At 35.1% G+C, this 16,139-nt stretch overlaps 2 protein-coding genes and 1 long non-coding RNA gene across 6 annotated transcripts; 1 reads left to right on the top strand and 2 right to left on the bottom strand.

The window, feature by feature from the left end:
- Positions 1–265: 265 nt before the first annotated feature.
- On the bottom strand, positions 266–4,941 carry LOC122534452 (nuclear hormone receptor HR96). 2 transcript variants are annotated; one of them, XM_043665087.1, is made up of 5 exons: positions 4,802–4,941; positions 2,402–3,753; positions 2,110–2,326; positions 1,618–2,037; positions 266–1,544 (listed from the first exon to the last, which is right to left on the bottom strand). In XM_043665087.1, exons 2-5 carry the CDS (start codon positions 3,655–3,657, stop codon positions 1,347–1,349), a joined length of 2,091 nt encoding a protein of 696 aa, XP_043521022.1. In that variant the 5' UTR covers positions 3,658–3,753; positions 4,802–4,941; the 3' UTR covers positions 266–1,346. The 2 variants fall into 2 exon arrangements, with proteins under 2 accessions (XP_043521022.1, XP_043521020.1); XM_043665085.1 differs by lacking the exon at positions 4,802–4,941 and adding an exon at positions 4,104–4,673.
- An 83-nt stretch (positions 4,942–5,024) lies between these two features.
- LOC122534456 lies at positions 5,025–13,019 on the top strand. Its single transcript, XR_006307908.1, has 4 exons — positions 5,025–5,111; positions 5,747–7,094; positions 7,378–7,569; positions 12,739–13,019. It is a non-coding gene; the product is annotated as an uncharacterized LOC122534456 (long non-coding RNA).
- LOC122534453 (lymphocyte cytosolic protein 2-like) lies at positions 5,726–15,547 on the bottom strand. 3 transcript variants are annotated; one of them, XM_043665088.1, is made up of 10 exons: positions 15,144–15,547; positions 14,558–14,629; positions 13,769–13,831; positions 13,013–13,071; positions 10,533–11,110; positions 10,022–10,365; positions 9,806–9,947; positions 7,699–7,872; positions 7,442–7,580; positions 5,726–7,040 (listed from the first exon to the last, which is right to left on the bottom strand). In XM_043665088.1, exons 1-10 carry the CDS (start codon positions 15,225–15,227, stop codon positions 6,893–6,895), a joined length of 1,803 nt encoding a protein of 600 aa, XP_043521023.1. In that variant the 5' UTR covers positions 15,228–15,547; the 3' UTR covers positions 5,726–6,892. The 3 variants fall into 3 exon arrangements, with proteins under 3 accessions (XP_043521023.1, XP_043521025.1, XP_043521024.1); XM_043665090.1 differs by lacking the exon at positions 14,558–14,629 and having other exon boundaries at positions 15,144–15,544; XM_043665089.1 differs by lacking the exons at positions 13,013–13,071; positions 13,769–13,831; positions 14,558–14,629; positions 15,144–15,547 and adding an exon at positions 11,656–12,118.
- Between the last annotated feature and the right edge of the window lie 592 nt (positions 15,548–16,139).

Raw genomic sequence — 16,139 nt, 5'->3', positions numbered from 1 at the left:
TTGGTTATTTTGCACGTTTCTGTTCATTTTTAAGACAGTAGGATACATGTTCCTTTTCCTTGTCAGTTTGACATTTTTTGTTACTTCTACCTGCTTATTGATAATCATAATCCTGCAAATACTTGGTTACAGATTTCCATCTGAACATGACAACTGAGATTTAATAAAAGGTATTTATTTTTCAATTTTGTATTATTTATAAAATAAGAAATTATTTGATAATATAATAGTAAAAGGAATGAAATAATATGTTTAAAGTCAAATATAACAAGTATCTGAAAAATATATTTTGACTCGATATCACAATTTATTACGTATATGCTAATATTCGTAATGTAAATGAACATTACGCAGGTCGTAGACCGCATTTATTTGCTTGAATCGACTTTTTCATATTTTCCCACCAAGCACTGAATTCATGTTTATATGACTTTTAATTTGTCTCAACATAAATATTTTTCTTTTATATGTTAATTTGTTAAACATGAACATAGAACTTGGGTCTAGTGTAACAAATATTTTCTGTAGATTTAACAATTTAAGGTACGTTCGTCAAAATATACATAATATTTTTAACACTAACGTGCTATGTATACGTACTTGTCCTAAATGACGCGACACGACGAAATTTTATATTCGTTTGAACTGTAATCTCTACTTGTCATTAATTTCAATCTTTTAACGGTCAATAGCAATATCAATATTTTACAAACAAATGCTTCTTTAATTACAATAATCTTTTCATATTTCAACAGCAATTAGCTACAATATTGTCCCGTTGATATCGACGTGATCATTTCTATTTAATTCAAAATTAAAATAGTTCCTTTTTCTTGAAATAAAAATTCAAATTAATTAATTAATGACTATAGTTTGTTAGTTTCAAACATCTTGTTCTCTTATATTTACGCTGCTATCCTAAGCTGAATACGGAAAACTTTTAAGAATCAAAACTTTCCGCAGATTTGTTAATAGCAATTTTATAAATTTAAACATTCTGAACGGGACATTATTGTACACAGATATACATAGATATCTCAATATACTTTTAATATATTCTACAATATATTTTTATAGACATAAATTCTGAAACGAATAAACTTTTGGCGACAATATTATTTATATAACATTACGTTTCATGTACACTAAAACTTATATATACATATGTATGAATTTAAATTTTGATAATTTATAACATTTTTTTCTTAGATATTATTGCTATATATTATTTATATGAACATGCGACTATTAATATAAATTAATAATAGTCTTGCATTACTTCTGCCACTCGATGGAATAATCGAAAATATTACAAAATTAATCTTTATCCGCTGTGCTGAACACAATCAATGTTTCAAATCAAATATTTCTATGAGAAGTGGTTCTACCCTCGACGGATTTAAATTAAGATACACTCCAACGACTTCGTTGTTTAATCTATGAAGATCGGAAATCTTCTGAATTAATTTTAGAAACATAGATTTGGCTTCGCATCCAGGGTATACACTTTCTAGATATCGTCTGAGCAAGTAGTAATAAGAATTCTATGAGAAAAAATAGATTACTAATATTTATTTAAAGAATTATCGCATACAGAAAAAATCATGTTGGACTTACTTGTTCCAATTTAATTACATCATTATGCACCACTTTTGGCCTATCTGGTGTAAACAGAGCAATCGCACTTAAAATCAAAATAATATTCTCATCTCTCCATCTAGGATCGAAACTTCTAATAAATCTTGTATGCTCTGCGTAAAGATTTCCTTTTGCTTCCTTTAACACATCTACTTTTATATTGGACATACTTTCTTGACTATGTGGTATCCACCACATGTCTTTCTCAACATCGTAATTGAGTGCCGATCTTAAAATCATCATTTCCGTGCAGCCCCCTTTCAAAAGAGCTATTTGATCCTCTTGACACATATTTTTAAAGGCGTTTATCTTTTTCGCCATCTTTATTAAACGCCTAATGGCGATGGCAGTAAGATTTACAACATCCAACAATGCCGGATCAGATCGGCCAAAATTATTCTGAAACCGAATACACATATTTAATGAATGTCAACATATAAATCATGTTTTTCAAGCTACAGCAAATGCTACCTTAAATTTACAATCTTCTCCAATTAAATTTGTTATATCCTCGTCTAAAGGAGCTAATAACGCTTTGTTGGCTACTATCAGTTCATTTAACTTTGCTCTTTCAGCATCGTTTAATACCCTTCTAGTCTCCATGCCACCGAGAGCAGAATATGCTGAAAACTCTAATTTAATTGCTTCACAAAGTATAGACTCAATGGAATTTGCAGCAATTGGTACTCTGAAATGTCATTCACAAACAACATGTTGTATAATGGTTTCTCAGACTTGGAACAAACTCGAATTTCGACTGTACCTTTGTACATCCTGAAGCACATCTCTTGTGACATCCGATAGATTTCTATTCCACTCATTAGAATCGTCGCGTTGCCTTATACATTCCTCTTGACTCGAATTTGTAATTAAATCGGTCAAGATTGGATTTTCTACTTGTTTCTGTTTAACTTTAAACGTTGTTTTAAACGTGTGACTCGAGTTATTATGATTTGGTTTCGTATCATCTTTGAAATGAGTATTTGTCTCCTTCTCAAGCGATGCTTCTTTGTCAACAACAATGCCGCTTCTTTTGAAAAAGTGCGAAGTCTGAGGATCTGCTTCCAATTTACTAATAACAACAGGATCTGACATAATTTTTAGTAATAATTCTTCGTTTTGAAATATTTTCGTGATAAAATTTGAATTATTAACAAGTTTTGTAATCAGAGTGGAATCTTCAGGTAATTTATTACTAACGAAATTATCTTCTTTTGAACACGTTTCCCTGCTCTGCTTTTGACTAGATACAGTTTCCTGTGAACAAATTTGCATATTCGTATGCATTCCCGAATCCATATCTACATTTGTCTTTCTGTAATGCGATGTATGCTCAATATATTGGGAGTTCTGTACAGGGCTACAATCAAACTTATTGTAGCAGGATGCATTGTCAAATTCAGGAGAATATTTCACGGATTCATGGTTAGCAGGGGAAAATTCAGAATTCAAATCTAACATATTTTGATCAAATTTTCTTGAACCTATTATTGATTTTTTATCCTTCTCTACATTGTGAGAGGATGGTTTAACTTTGTCAAATCTTTGCTGACTTTGGGAAGGAGAATTTGAATCCATTCTCAACCTCTCTGTGTCAACTTCGTTCTCCTCATGAGCCGAAGAGGAATGATCATAAGTTTCAAAATTGGAATTCTGAGATGAATCTTTCATCATGTCCAGTGTCTTTGACCCACTTATAGCTTCATTTTCTGGTGGACTAGAAGGACTTGGTACACTTGCAGCTGTCACTGGGCTCAAACTCTCAGTTACGCTCTGCCTGTTTGCATCTAAATCCGTGTATTTCCTATCAGACTCCCAGAAGTATGTGTCAGACGCAGTCGATGCAACCGAGTTAACTGACATAGAAGTGTCGTCAAAGTTGCAGTCATCCAAGTAACCTTTCTTTATTTTTGATGGTTTTGTATTTTCCAATGTTGGCCTCTTCTTTGCACGATTCTGTTCTATTTTTTGTCTCTTTAATACCTTGTCCTCCTCAGACATGATATATTCCTTCCTCATGCCTATGCTGAAGCATTTGTCTAGACGACATTTTTGACAAAAGCGTCTAGTAACTGGTGTTATGTTACAATTTTCAGTAAACGGGCATCGAAAATCCTGCAAAAATGCAATAATAGTAAATCTCTCATTAACAATTCAGCGATATCATGATATAAACATTAATTATTTCTTTGTTATCTGATCGTTACGTTATCACGGAAATTAAATTTGATATCCAAACCGCCTTATTTATGAAATTATCTATAAAAATTATTGGTCAACACAGCAATCTTGAACTGAATCGATGATGGTGAAAAATTTAATACTTTGTAAAAGATTAAACATCTATCTAGTGCTCCACAGAGGGAATTGCTGGCGATCATATTCTCAACTAATTACGCGCGATTGAAATCGAAGAGTCTCTACGTTTCTTTAGAAATAACACGAGGGACTCTCAAATTAATCACCTTGTTCTTCAAAGCATTCCGTCGGAAGAAGGCTTTGCAACTTTCGCACGAAACCGCGTTAAAATTGTAACCGAGCGCCCGATCGCCGCACACACCGCATATCTTATTCGTCTCTCTCGCTGGCTGTTCATCTTCCATTGCTCCCCCGAAACGGAATTTCTCGGGTCGACGAGATCAACACCTTGACTTTTAACGCACAATTTGGTATTCCCGCTCGGAGTCACGCTTCCTCGGCGAGTGATTCATGTTAGTGTCGTTACCACCGCATCGTGTCTGCGACGAAAACTGACGGGAACAGAAGTCCAGCGATCCTGATCGCGGATCCTCACGATTTCGACCCGTGTGGCATCTTCGACGCAACGCCCCGGATCCGCGAGTGATACCGTTTGAAAAGGTTTAAGTGACAAGCTAAATGGACCGCTCAATTGGCATTCAGTTACAAGTAGTTAACAGGGTGGTGCGCATAAGCCTATCGTGTGTTTCACTACTATTGCACGTCCTCCCACTACGTCATTGTCTGCGAACGGCGTGACGTCACGAATGTAACTAGCCTCCCGTCTAGCGTCTAGGGAATTTTTCAAAAATTCCCACGAAAGGAAACGCGCTCGAACTCCCGCGTTCTCGCAACGATTTCTATCAAGCGTTCAGCGTTCAAATTCTCGATTCGGTTTGTACATTAAGAATATTACGAGGCGTACCGTGTTGCTGCGTGAGTAACTCGTAGCTAACTGTTCGTTCACAGAGATAACGCATCAAAATTTTTTGTTTTTTACAAGGCACTCCACTCGCTCCTCGCGCGTATTATCGTAACTGTACAACTTATAGAATATCGAGGGAACTACGTGCGTGTATGGATCGTTGATTCATCGTCGAGCATAGATCTTATCGAGGTATATATCAAACGCACAAGTTGTCCAGTATCGTGCTCCTCTTAATTGTGTTGCAGTTGTTGAGTAATTGGTTCAAAGTTCACGCGCACACAGGTCCACTATATATCGCCGAAGCAAGGTCGATCTTAGATGTACAACTCCGACTTGTAATGCAATACATCGGTTCATTGTTTCCACGATCGAAAATTGATTCACATATGATGAAAGAATTCGTGTGATCGTCTGAAATGCTGAAACTGGTAGATTTAGAGAGCGAGAGATAAAAAGGGACTGAATTACGCGAGTATTTACTTAATTGATATGTATTATCGTTATCGATCATCGAACACGGCGCGAGATAAACACGTTGGAGTAAACTGTCGGCTGGTCAATTCACATTCATTAATATCAATCGCGTTGAATTTCAATTGATTAATAAAAGAGATAGAATGAAAGAACATTTGTTAATATAAAATTTATTATAAATGTTTATTATAATATCTACATAGCGATTAATCAAATACTCTTTAGATCCAGGAAAATGAGAGTATATGCAAATCCTTTTTATAGCTACTGTAGATCACACATAAATGATTAATTAATATTATTGTATGCACGATTGCTCGTTCAGTTCTCGTTTTGTGTAAAAACAACCCCATAGAATAAAGATTCTATTAAATACTCGAAATAAAAGAACTATTTCTTAAAAATTATATATAATTATAATATATCACTTTTATTTTGACAATAACGTGACAAAATGTAAATGCACAGATTCACAATCTACTGGTTGACTTTTATTAATCTACGTTCCGATATAAATACATATCGGGAAGTACATCGAGTCTCAAAAGTAATTAAATATAAAAACAAGAAACCAGTTTCAAGGCCATTTGTGTTCATTTAAATATGGCACTTAGCAGTCTAGTAAGTAATTAATGTCAATTACGCGTAATTAAGTGTCATTATCATAGCAAAGTAGAATATTAAAAAAATCATAGCAAAGTAAAATATTGAATTTGACCTTAAACTTGTAGTTTCTGATCCTTGTTCTTCCTTGACCTATTTAACATTGACACTATACATGTCAATTAAGAAAAAGAATGATGTTGAAGCTTTAATGCTTTTTTGACTACAATATTTCCTTTGATTTTCCATAAATTCTTGAAATATATCTATATATATCGAAGAGAGTTATTCCGAATTATCTTGTAAATTGCGGAACACATTATTCTCACTCAATAGTAACAGTTACTTGCACATTCAATTTTTGTACTTAAATATTTTTTTTTATGCAATCAGTAGCAACGAAGAATTGTTACTTTTTGTTTGAACTGAATTAAATTTATTTCTTTAAATTATAATAAATCGAACAAGACGCGGTACGAATCTTTCTCGACAGTACCTCAAGATTTTATTATCAAAGAAAGGTCTTATTTACAAATTCGCAGCATTATATTCATTGCTTAACTTATATAATTGAATTATCTTGTAAAACCGTACAAACGAGTGTACAAGAACGCAAATTATAATATTGATATGTATACAAAATGATTGTTCTTTCCGTTGCAAAATGGCAACAAGCATGCATCGATATACTCCTCGTATTTCAATTCGCAAATTCAACATTAAAATACTGTTTGTATTAAAAATATATGCAATTCATATCATGAGAGACATTTTTGTAAACACTAAATATTTCTCCACGTATGTATTACGATTCGTCACGTATTCATCGCGTACATAAGACGATTCATTCGAACCTTATAAAAAATATACAAATTCGATGGGTCGTGAGTATAAAAGGCACTTGTTGAAACAAATACATGTAAACCATCATTTGATTTTGAATTCCTCTTGAAATTCTTATTTAGGCAGTGTTTGCGTTGCACAAGCTGGTGTGTGAAAGATTTTAAAAGTTCATTTGGCCGGAGTGTCTGTTAATTTCGTGCTTCCCATTTCAACGCCACCGCTGTGGAGCACTAGCTCCTCCCTCGTGTAAAACATCACGATTTCCTCGACGTTCGAGAACGATTTCTCATTTACTTTCGCTGATCCTAATGCATACCTATTTGAAAAATATACAACACTTCATTTTGTTCGATTTCTTATGAATAGTTTAGTACGTTTCTACTGAATATTTTACTTTTTTCCTTTGAATCCTCGACTATTACAAATGAAACTTTACTCCATGCAAATTTTGTTTCGATATTGTCACCACGCGATAATACTACATTGCTCTTCATCTGCTATCGAATAACGATAAAAGTTTTAACTTTTAATTTAAAGAAGCCACAATAGCCATAATTTATAGGATAATATCTATCATGATGTCTCAAGAGATATTTTATCACTTTAACATTCTTTATTTGTACTAATTTTTCATCTGTTTCCAATTATTACAGAACAAGTCCAGTGCTTAAGAAAGATATACGGACATGGGAACGTTAGTGTGCAAAGTTTTCTTACCTATTGTCAGGCCTTTTTCTGACTGGAACATTATACACTCTATCCTTGTACCAGAGCACCAGAGCCAAGGGATTGTTCACATTTGTTGTAGACGGTCTCAAAAGGAAGTGTCCGTCTTGAGGGTTGCCGTAAGTACTTTCTACACGTGGCACAGTGATTCACAATACATTATTTAATTACTTGATCATTTTTATGATCAATTTCCACGACAGTCAGTATTCTATTTTCATTTTAAATTTATTCTGACAAGGACTTACGTTCCTTGATAAGAGCTGTTGCTTGTTCTCTGGTGACATTGTGGAACCACGGCTTATCAACGTACGATTGTCTTTCAGGCGGTGGAGGCAATGGTCTCGTAGCCCTTTCCGACGATAAGGAAGTGTTGCTATTAGAGTGAGGCAACGTGGCCGATTTTTTGTCGGGAGATCTCTCTGAAAACAGCAATAAAACGCACGTTAAAGCACACGTTTCTTTCGCAATTCATTCATTTCGCTCGTGAGATATATATTGAAAATATGCGTAAAAATATGGTTCGAGGCCAAATGTTTCACTAACTTGCTAAATTCAGGCGGGCTTGAGTGAGAGCGGCCTGAGTCAAACATTCTGAAAGACTCGCTTGACGACGAATCGCAGTGTTTAAGGACACGTTTCTTTTTGGATCGCCGATGATTGTCGCCATTTTTCGCAAAAACCTTCACGTTCACTCGGAGGCAAGAGATTACTTACAATTTTTCACACGTTATTTATCAGAAGTACATTCACTTATACATATATTGTCGCAAAGTTTCATTTTACGAAGGAGTCCATTGTTTCAAAAATGTGATTTTCGCAAACTAAGGCGCGTCTGTTGTTTCTTAGACGATAGACTCGAAAATAGAAGGAGGAACTCACTGTTTTCCTAGTTAGTTTCACTTGCAAATGATTCTGCACGCCGTAAAATAGAATCAGAAACAAGTGTCGACTTCAAGGATCACCGGTTTCACTATTTCTATGTCTCCCACGTTTGAACTGATGCAACTGCGCTCTAAAGTGTATTCCTATGTAATATCCAGATACTGTAGGAACAAATATAAAGCTCTAAATCTAATCTATAACGTAAAGAATTGCAATTTCCTTTTATAAAGCGGTAAACAATTATTTAACAAATTCCTTATTGGTCCAAGTACTCAGAAACTATTTAACTAATTTCGGGACCTATTCGAAAAATTTCTCGTAAGATTGAAAGACACTGACTGCATACGACCCGAACTCTCTAAAATCACCGCACAAACTGACGTTTAATCCAAATATCAGCCGAATAAAGTATCTACAAAGCTCGGCGGCCATCCGTTGGTCTCTTAGCATGGGGCACACTCTTCAAAGTTTAAAAATATATATTGGTTACCTCGCACGTATTTCGAGAATGTTTGAAGTTGTCGGTGTATTCCCAATTTAGGAAAAAGAAAAGCTTATTGAGCGTTTTTTCTACCGAAAAGTTTGACGACTCGGTCATTCAAGTATAAACCGTGGAATGTGCAAACGACATGACATGTGAGGAAATTCACTTCGTAAGGGATTTATTGTACCTGGTGGCTCAGGTGGTTGCGAGTAACAACAACGGGATAGTCCCCGTTTGATCCTCACTATCATATCGGAAACCTCATCGGCCAAACGGGCGCCCAAACCTCCCACGAGCTGTTTGCTCAGTCTCAGATAAAAGCAGGAACACATTCCATCCCACTGTTTCTTCTTCTGTTTCCGTTGATAAGATTGGAAGACGTAGCTCTTTTTTTTCGTTTCGTTTTGTTTTATTTTGTTTAATCAGCTTTTGGGAAATTGCGATCTCTTCGAGGCATTGCTCTTCCGTTTAAACAACAACTTTGCAACTCTGCACTTGGCATCTCTGATATTACTCATATTACACAATTATTATTTCTCTTAGGAACAATTTTATTTCTTCGTAATTTGCATGTGTTGTTACTTGTGTTAACTGGTAAACTGTTACCACTGATAATTTGATTGAAAATGTTGGATATATCGGTAGGAAACGGCTCGAAATAACGGGAACGATAGTTCATCCATGACTGGCTGCAATTTCAATGTGCATCAGGTTGCAACGACATTGCCAGCCATTTGCCGCGCACATGTTTATGAGAAGTTAAGGCACCGAGAGCTTTTTATTCCTTCAATTTAATGCGGCCTGCACTTTTTGCCCCATGCTTCGTAACACGTTGCATCTCTCATTTTCAACGAGCTCTGTTTAATTTCCTTTGTTATCGTGGCATTCGCATTAACATTCTATCATATCTTCCTCAATATTTGCCACTGCTTACTTCGCACACACGCACAAAGGATTAAAAATAAGAATTAAAAAATTGTACAAACCTTTCAGTTTGTCCAGGTCTGTTTGATTTAAAGTTGGAGAGGGGGTAGTCGATGCCTGGGGAGGTTTCGCTGGTAGTGGTGGGGGTGTTTCTATATTCGTTGACTTTTGAGTGGGATTTAAATAGTATCCGCTATCATCTGGCTGGAAAAGCAACTCTCGCTCAACTTTCCATTGAATTAATCATTATAAAATGAAAATAGAATTTATGGACTTACTGTTTCCGTAATCGATTCGTAAATTTTATAGTGTTCTTCGTCCTCCTCGTAACTTGTAATACTTGGCGGTTGATAAACACTCTCCGCAGAACTCTGATGACCGCTGCTCAATGATTGCTTGCTGTCTACCTTCAACATGTTCTTCCTTTGATTTTGTTCAATTATTTGTTCATCGAACGTTTCGTATTCGTCCTCGCTTTCTTCTGTTCTTGTAGGCAAATTCGCGACCAGATCGAGGTTCCTAAGCGTTGCCGGAGGCTTTGGTTGATCTTTGCTCGATCTTTCAATGATCGTTTGGTCTTTGTTCTTTTTCGGCTGTGGCGGAGGCGGCACCGACATCCTTTCTGAAATCATTAGTTAAAATACAAATTACTTGTTAAATTATTCGACATAGGAGAGATATGATTTTATATTATCAACATTTCATTAATTAAAAACGAATTAATCAAAAATTATTTTACAATTTCATAATTAGAATTCCTTTCTTTTCTTGCTAATACTATTTACTAACTTTGACTAGGGTTGTTTGCCTTGGACTTCGACACATTGTGAAGGAACGATTTCCGCGGTTGAGTAACATTCAGAACCGAGACCTCCACGTTTTCCCCTTTCAACGCTTCGGACTTCGTTGCTATTACTGGCTTTTTAGTATTTCTAAATTTCAGTTGCTCTTTCAGTTGCTCGGCCAAAGATTTCTCCGTTTGACTATGCAGCCTGGACGTATTCCTCAATGGTATAGTGCTTGACTCTTGACAATTCGCATACGCGCTTTCGTCATCCTGCACGGGGCCGCAATTGGCATAAGTTCCTTCTTCCTCTTGTCTAGAGATTTCCTCTGCTCGTATATCTTCTTGTTTAAAGTCTGCGTTATTTTCTGAAGCTTTATGATTACTTATAGGCTCATAATTTGGCTGAGATATTCTTTGAATTTCCGGAAAGACACTTTCCTCGTTTGCTTCGTCCTCGAAGTCAGTCCCCCAGGAGCCAGTGTCGCTCAAGTGGTCCTCGTTCGATTGACTCTCAAGGATCTTTTCCTCTACGAATTTTTCAGGTGACTTCTTCACTTCCTCCACAAATGTCCACAAACTCCTGCAAAAGAATTAATACACGTTTTCTATACTACATGTTATTATTGATACATTGTTCAGAATTGGCGTAAAAAAGAGTTAAAGAATCGTATAAATGAAACCTTTAACAGCGTTTATGAATTTTACAGATTTTGCTCCAACTTAAAGATATATTGCTTATGTTATCATATTATAGTAAAACTTGTCTTTAAGATAGCTGTTATAAAAAATGTCAATCATAAAAATATGATCTGTAAGCGGCATATAAATAATATGTTATATTAAATTTAAAAATTTTAAAATGAAAGGCTAAAATAGTCTGTTTGATCAGAGACTCCTTTGCACACTGCTTCATAATATAAGATATATAGTTTTTTTTTTTTAAATCTCTGCTTCATACCGTCGCTGGAAACATTTATCTCCTAATTATTAAGAACAGCATGATAATGTCGCCACGTGAACAGTCGCGTTGTTGTCAAGTGGAATTCCCTTAATAAAGGAAGATAAATTTCGTGGTGTCAGTGGCGATATTGAATGGGGGCGTCCCACACGAATAGAATTACGCACTTATGGCACCAGCTTGTATAACCGGAGCCATACTGTCTTGTTAGCATGGCCTTCAGAAATGCCAGCCGCAGCGTATTTCGATTTTGCCCGCCGAGCCATTGAACCTGCCTTCTTGGCATGCATACTGCGTCTCGCGACGCTTTCCATAGCATCATCAGCTCGCCAAATTTTTCACCGGCTCGATCCACCGCGATGCTTATTAGAATCGCTCGCTCGTACAGCTGTTGTAACATCAATAGAATGCAAACAATTCAATCTCTGTATATATATATGTACAGTTCCTGACGATGATACAACTCTTCTGTTCGCGCGAGGTTCAACAATAGAATGTAAGTGGAACGCACGTTTTAACACCTGCATCATTGTTTAGATTTGAAGTTTTCACATCTCCTTTCCTCTCTAATTAACGATAATTTTGTTTATCGCGTTAGGCGCCAACTTGGCCACGAAATGAATGAAACTGGCTTAACGCCGTTAAATGTTAATTTTATGAAAGAAAAAATATTTGGAATGTTACGATAAATTGATAAATTGTTGCTTGGTCCTTAATGGTTACACAGGGCACTGGATGGGTTTAGAATTGTATGAATTTTTGTATATATAAAATTTCCTTTCTTACCGTTTCGAAACATCCGGAAGAATTGAAGTTTTATTATCTTTTTTTCTTTGTTTGTTTTTTTTATTCAATTTAAAATATTCAATCACTGTTTCATAACAATCTGTATAATATATTTTTGCTTAAAAGACAAACAATGCAAACATGCCTTGAAAAATAAAAAACAAAAAAAAATGGAGGGCACTTTAATTAAGCAGGAAGATTTTTATCTTCACTATATCAATGCTTTTAATAATAAAAATTAGACTTGAATATATAATAATTTGTGACAGACAAATGGCTAACTAGATAAATTGATTTTTGTTATTATGATTATTGTTTTTAAATAATACAATACAACATTAATTTCACCACTTTATAAGTATTAAAAAATATAAAGTTCAAGGTTGTTGTTTTCTTTTTTTTACTTTCGATTTAGATTTCGAGCAGCGAGTAAGCTAAGCTGAAGAGTGCTTTTAATTTTACAGATTTAACGAAGCGATAAAGCCATTCATTCGGAAAATCCTCCAATTATTCGGAGCAGAGGTGCTCTGAGAAATCATGGATCACGCCTGGATGCGTATGGGTAATTGCTCAGCTCATCACGATTCGAAGGCGTGTCTCGCAAAGATACTCCATAGAGAAGAACCGTTAGACCGTGACAGAGGGTTTCAAGATTTTACTTGGTCACGGGAACGAGTCCACGCTGTTCCATCACGTTCAACGGTGAAATGAGACATATCTGATATTCCGCTCTCTTACCATATCAATGGACGCGTGAGGTCACTCTTCCACAACGCCAGCTTCCCTTCCGTCAAGTGCTGGAATAATTACAATTAATTAAGAAGAGCATAAGAGAGCACGCGCCAGTTTGAAACGAAATAACGACACGAATTCTGAATGAAACTGCTCACTGCATTGTCCCTGTATTTTATTCAACTAGTTAGAAACTTCTTTTCTCTTTGCAATGTAAACTTTCTTTAATTGTTTTTTAATTAATTGGCAAAATGTGAAAGATCAGCGCACGAAAGTATTTGAATAGAAAACTTTTATATATTACATTTTGTGTATTATATAAAATGTATATACATAGTGACATATTATAAAAATTATCACGCAGCATAAACAACCATCATGAGTACACAATAAGCAAGTTATATACGATTCCAGTGAATGCTGATATTCATTAATAATAACAAATAATTATGTTCAAATATTTTTGCGATTACTTGTAATTTCTCTATACATATATTTCTCAAATACTTTCATGAACCTTTATCATAAATAAGATTTTTTTTATTATTCTTTTCAACAATTATTTCAATGGAAAAAATTCTAGTGATTTCTTTTTCATTTGCATTTTCAGGAACCATAATAATTTCAATTGACCAGTGAATTATCTTTGAGGATTTAAAAGTTTATAATCGATGGAAATATTATCCTCATAAAAATTTCGTTAATGTTTCAACATACCTATAAAAGAGAAAAGGAATTTCCAGTGGAAATTCGAGCACTCACCAGTAGTTCGTCACCGTCAACCTGTCGTTTTGTGATGGCTTTGCAACATTCCTCCAGACCATTCTGCAAAAGCGAGAATAATTCGTCTCATCAAATAGTACGTGCATCACTGATAACGCGCAAATAATACGTGCAAATAATTACGTTATCGTAACAATAAAGCGGGCAAGTTAAACGTACAACTGTTTCTACTTCGTTGCAATTTTTTTTAACTTGATTAGAATTGACCAGAGATGTTTCTCAGAATTTCACAAAGATTGCTCTTATATGTATATAATAGTGTAACAGTATAAATTCTTCGATCGTGTTAATTCTTTTGTTACAAACGTCTTCTGTTGACTTTTCTACTGAAATGGAAGCCGTACGTTGTGTAATTTAAGAATATCTCGTATAAAGTTGAACGAAATATAACAAATATGTTATATTTCAAATATGTAAAATATAATATTACGCGCTATTAATTCACAATGCTTTTCTCGTAAGTCATAGACTTCTGAAAAGATAAACGTGATAAACTAAATAGATCTTTTGATATACACAGTCGTAATTTTTCTTATATATTTTCTTTTTATGTTAAAACGAGTTTAACTCACGTACAACCAATGAAATAATATAATACAATAAATAACAGAACAATACAGATCCGTAACAAATTTTCTTTTCATTGAAAATTACATTCTTATCTTGTTTTACGATTAGATCACTATGTTTGACATTTTGATCAGCAGGACGTGCAACTTTTGTTTAGAATTCAAACGTTTGCCTTTGAATGGCTTACTTTCTGTATACTTTCATTACTCCAGTATGTTTAAACAGGAGTTTCAGTGACTTTTTTTTTTTTTGTATTCCAGTCTCACGATTCTGACAGAAAAAAGAAAGTACAACGTGGAACCTCGTGCATTAATTCCGTATTAGTTGAAAGTACACGCGCGAACCGCTGTTTGCACACATGTGTGAACTTCAATATTCTCGATGTGTCATACAGTTTGACAATCAATGTGAACAGTACTAACTCGCTTAAGTGTTACGCGTAACTCATATCTATCGATCGGTGCTTTTCTATCGATTCGTGGAAATAATTCAACATATACATCAACGCTTTACTTTTGCTGTTTGTTGCAAGATATAGTGACAAACTATACAGGCAAGATTTTATGGAATCATTTATCGTTTATCACTTGAACAAGAATCATCTTCAATATGAGGTATATCTATTAGCATATTAAAAAGGAAAGTTATTCGAAACGTTTTTCATAATTATATTAAAGCATATATTGTACGAAGTCAGATCTGAGATCACGGTGGAGAATTCGTGTCATAGATTCGCCACTGACAATTTCAGAAATGACTTTTGACTGAATCCGAGTTTACTTACCTTTCGGAGCAGGCACAATACATCGCTGGTGCTCCAGTTGGATATATCCTCGAGGGCGTCGCTCCGCGACAACTTTTTGAACATTGCACCGCGTGTTCACGCGATCGTGATGGCAACAAAAAAAAAAGATGTCGCACGTGTTCACCGCCCGGTCGCATCTGCATCTGGTTTTTGTGGGCGAGGTGTCTTGACAGCCCTCGCTGCTTCGTATTTTCCTCCCTTTCCGCCCCACCCCGTTCTACTGACGTCCATTGACGATTACCTCGTGTGTTGATGACGAACTGGCCATCACCGACTCCGATTGGTCGCTTTCTTATGGTACACCTGTTCTGTGCGACACGATCTGGTATCAGTGATTCTCAATTCTCGAAGCAGACTCTTGTTTCTCCAATTGACCATCGTCCTATCCCTAGAAAATTCTTGAAAATTGTGAGAAGAATTAGTGTCATATATTTAAACGTAGAAGAGAAATACTTGGGATTTCTTAGATAAATATATATATATGTATATATATATATGTGTGTGTGTCCATAATTGGTCAAACCAAGCGCTGTTATTTTCATGACCAAACCAACAAAAATCAGATTTCAATTTTGCTCAATCAAGCTATATTAAGATTTATAGTTGCTCTGACAGTATATTCTTTGCACAATCTTAGAAAGATGTATTCACTGGGGAATCAATGTTTGAAAAAATAGTTTTAGTGAATTGAATCCTAGTTTTCCCTAAATTTTGATCACGTGGTTTTGTTTATCTTTTTTGGCTCACCTGATTGGATGAATTTATGAATCTATCATAATCTTTCTATTTTCAATAGTGTAGTCTTTCGGTTGAGAATCATTAGTGTTAAGGCAAGTTCATAGTGTACGGTAAGTTTTATTTTACACCATTATTTCAATTAAATCTTAAATCGAATTTGTTTCAAAACTCGATCGACTGCAATGTAATTCTTTATTGAAGGATTTAAAACAAACATTCAAAGATTAACATATGCAA

Source organism: Frieseomelitta varia, unplaced genomic scaffold (assembly GCF_011392965.1).
Source record: "Frieseomelitta varia isolate USP_RPSP 00005682 unplaced genomic scaffold, Fvar_1.2 scaffold_599, whole genome shotgun sequence".
Taxonomy (NCBI): domain Eukaryota; kingdom Metazoa; phylum Arthropoda; class Insecta; order Hymenoptera; family Apidae; genus Frieseomelitta; species Frieseomelitta varia.
Note: the sequence above shows the minus strand (reverse complement) of the source record. Positions and strands in the feature narration are given on the sequence as shown.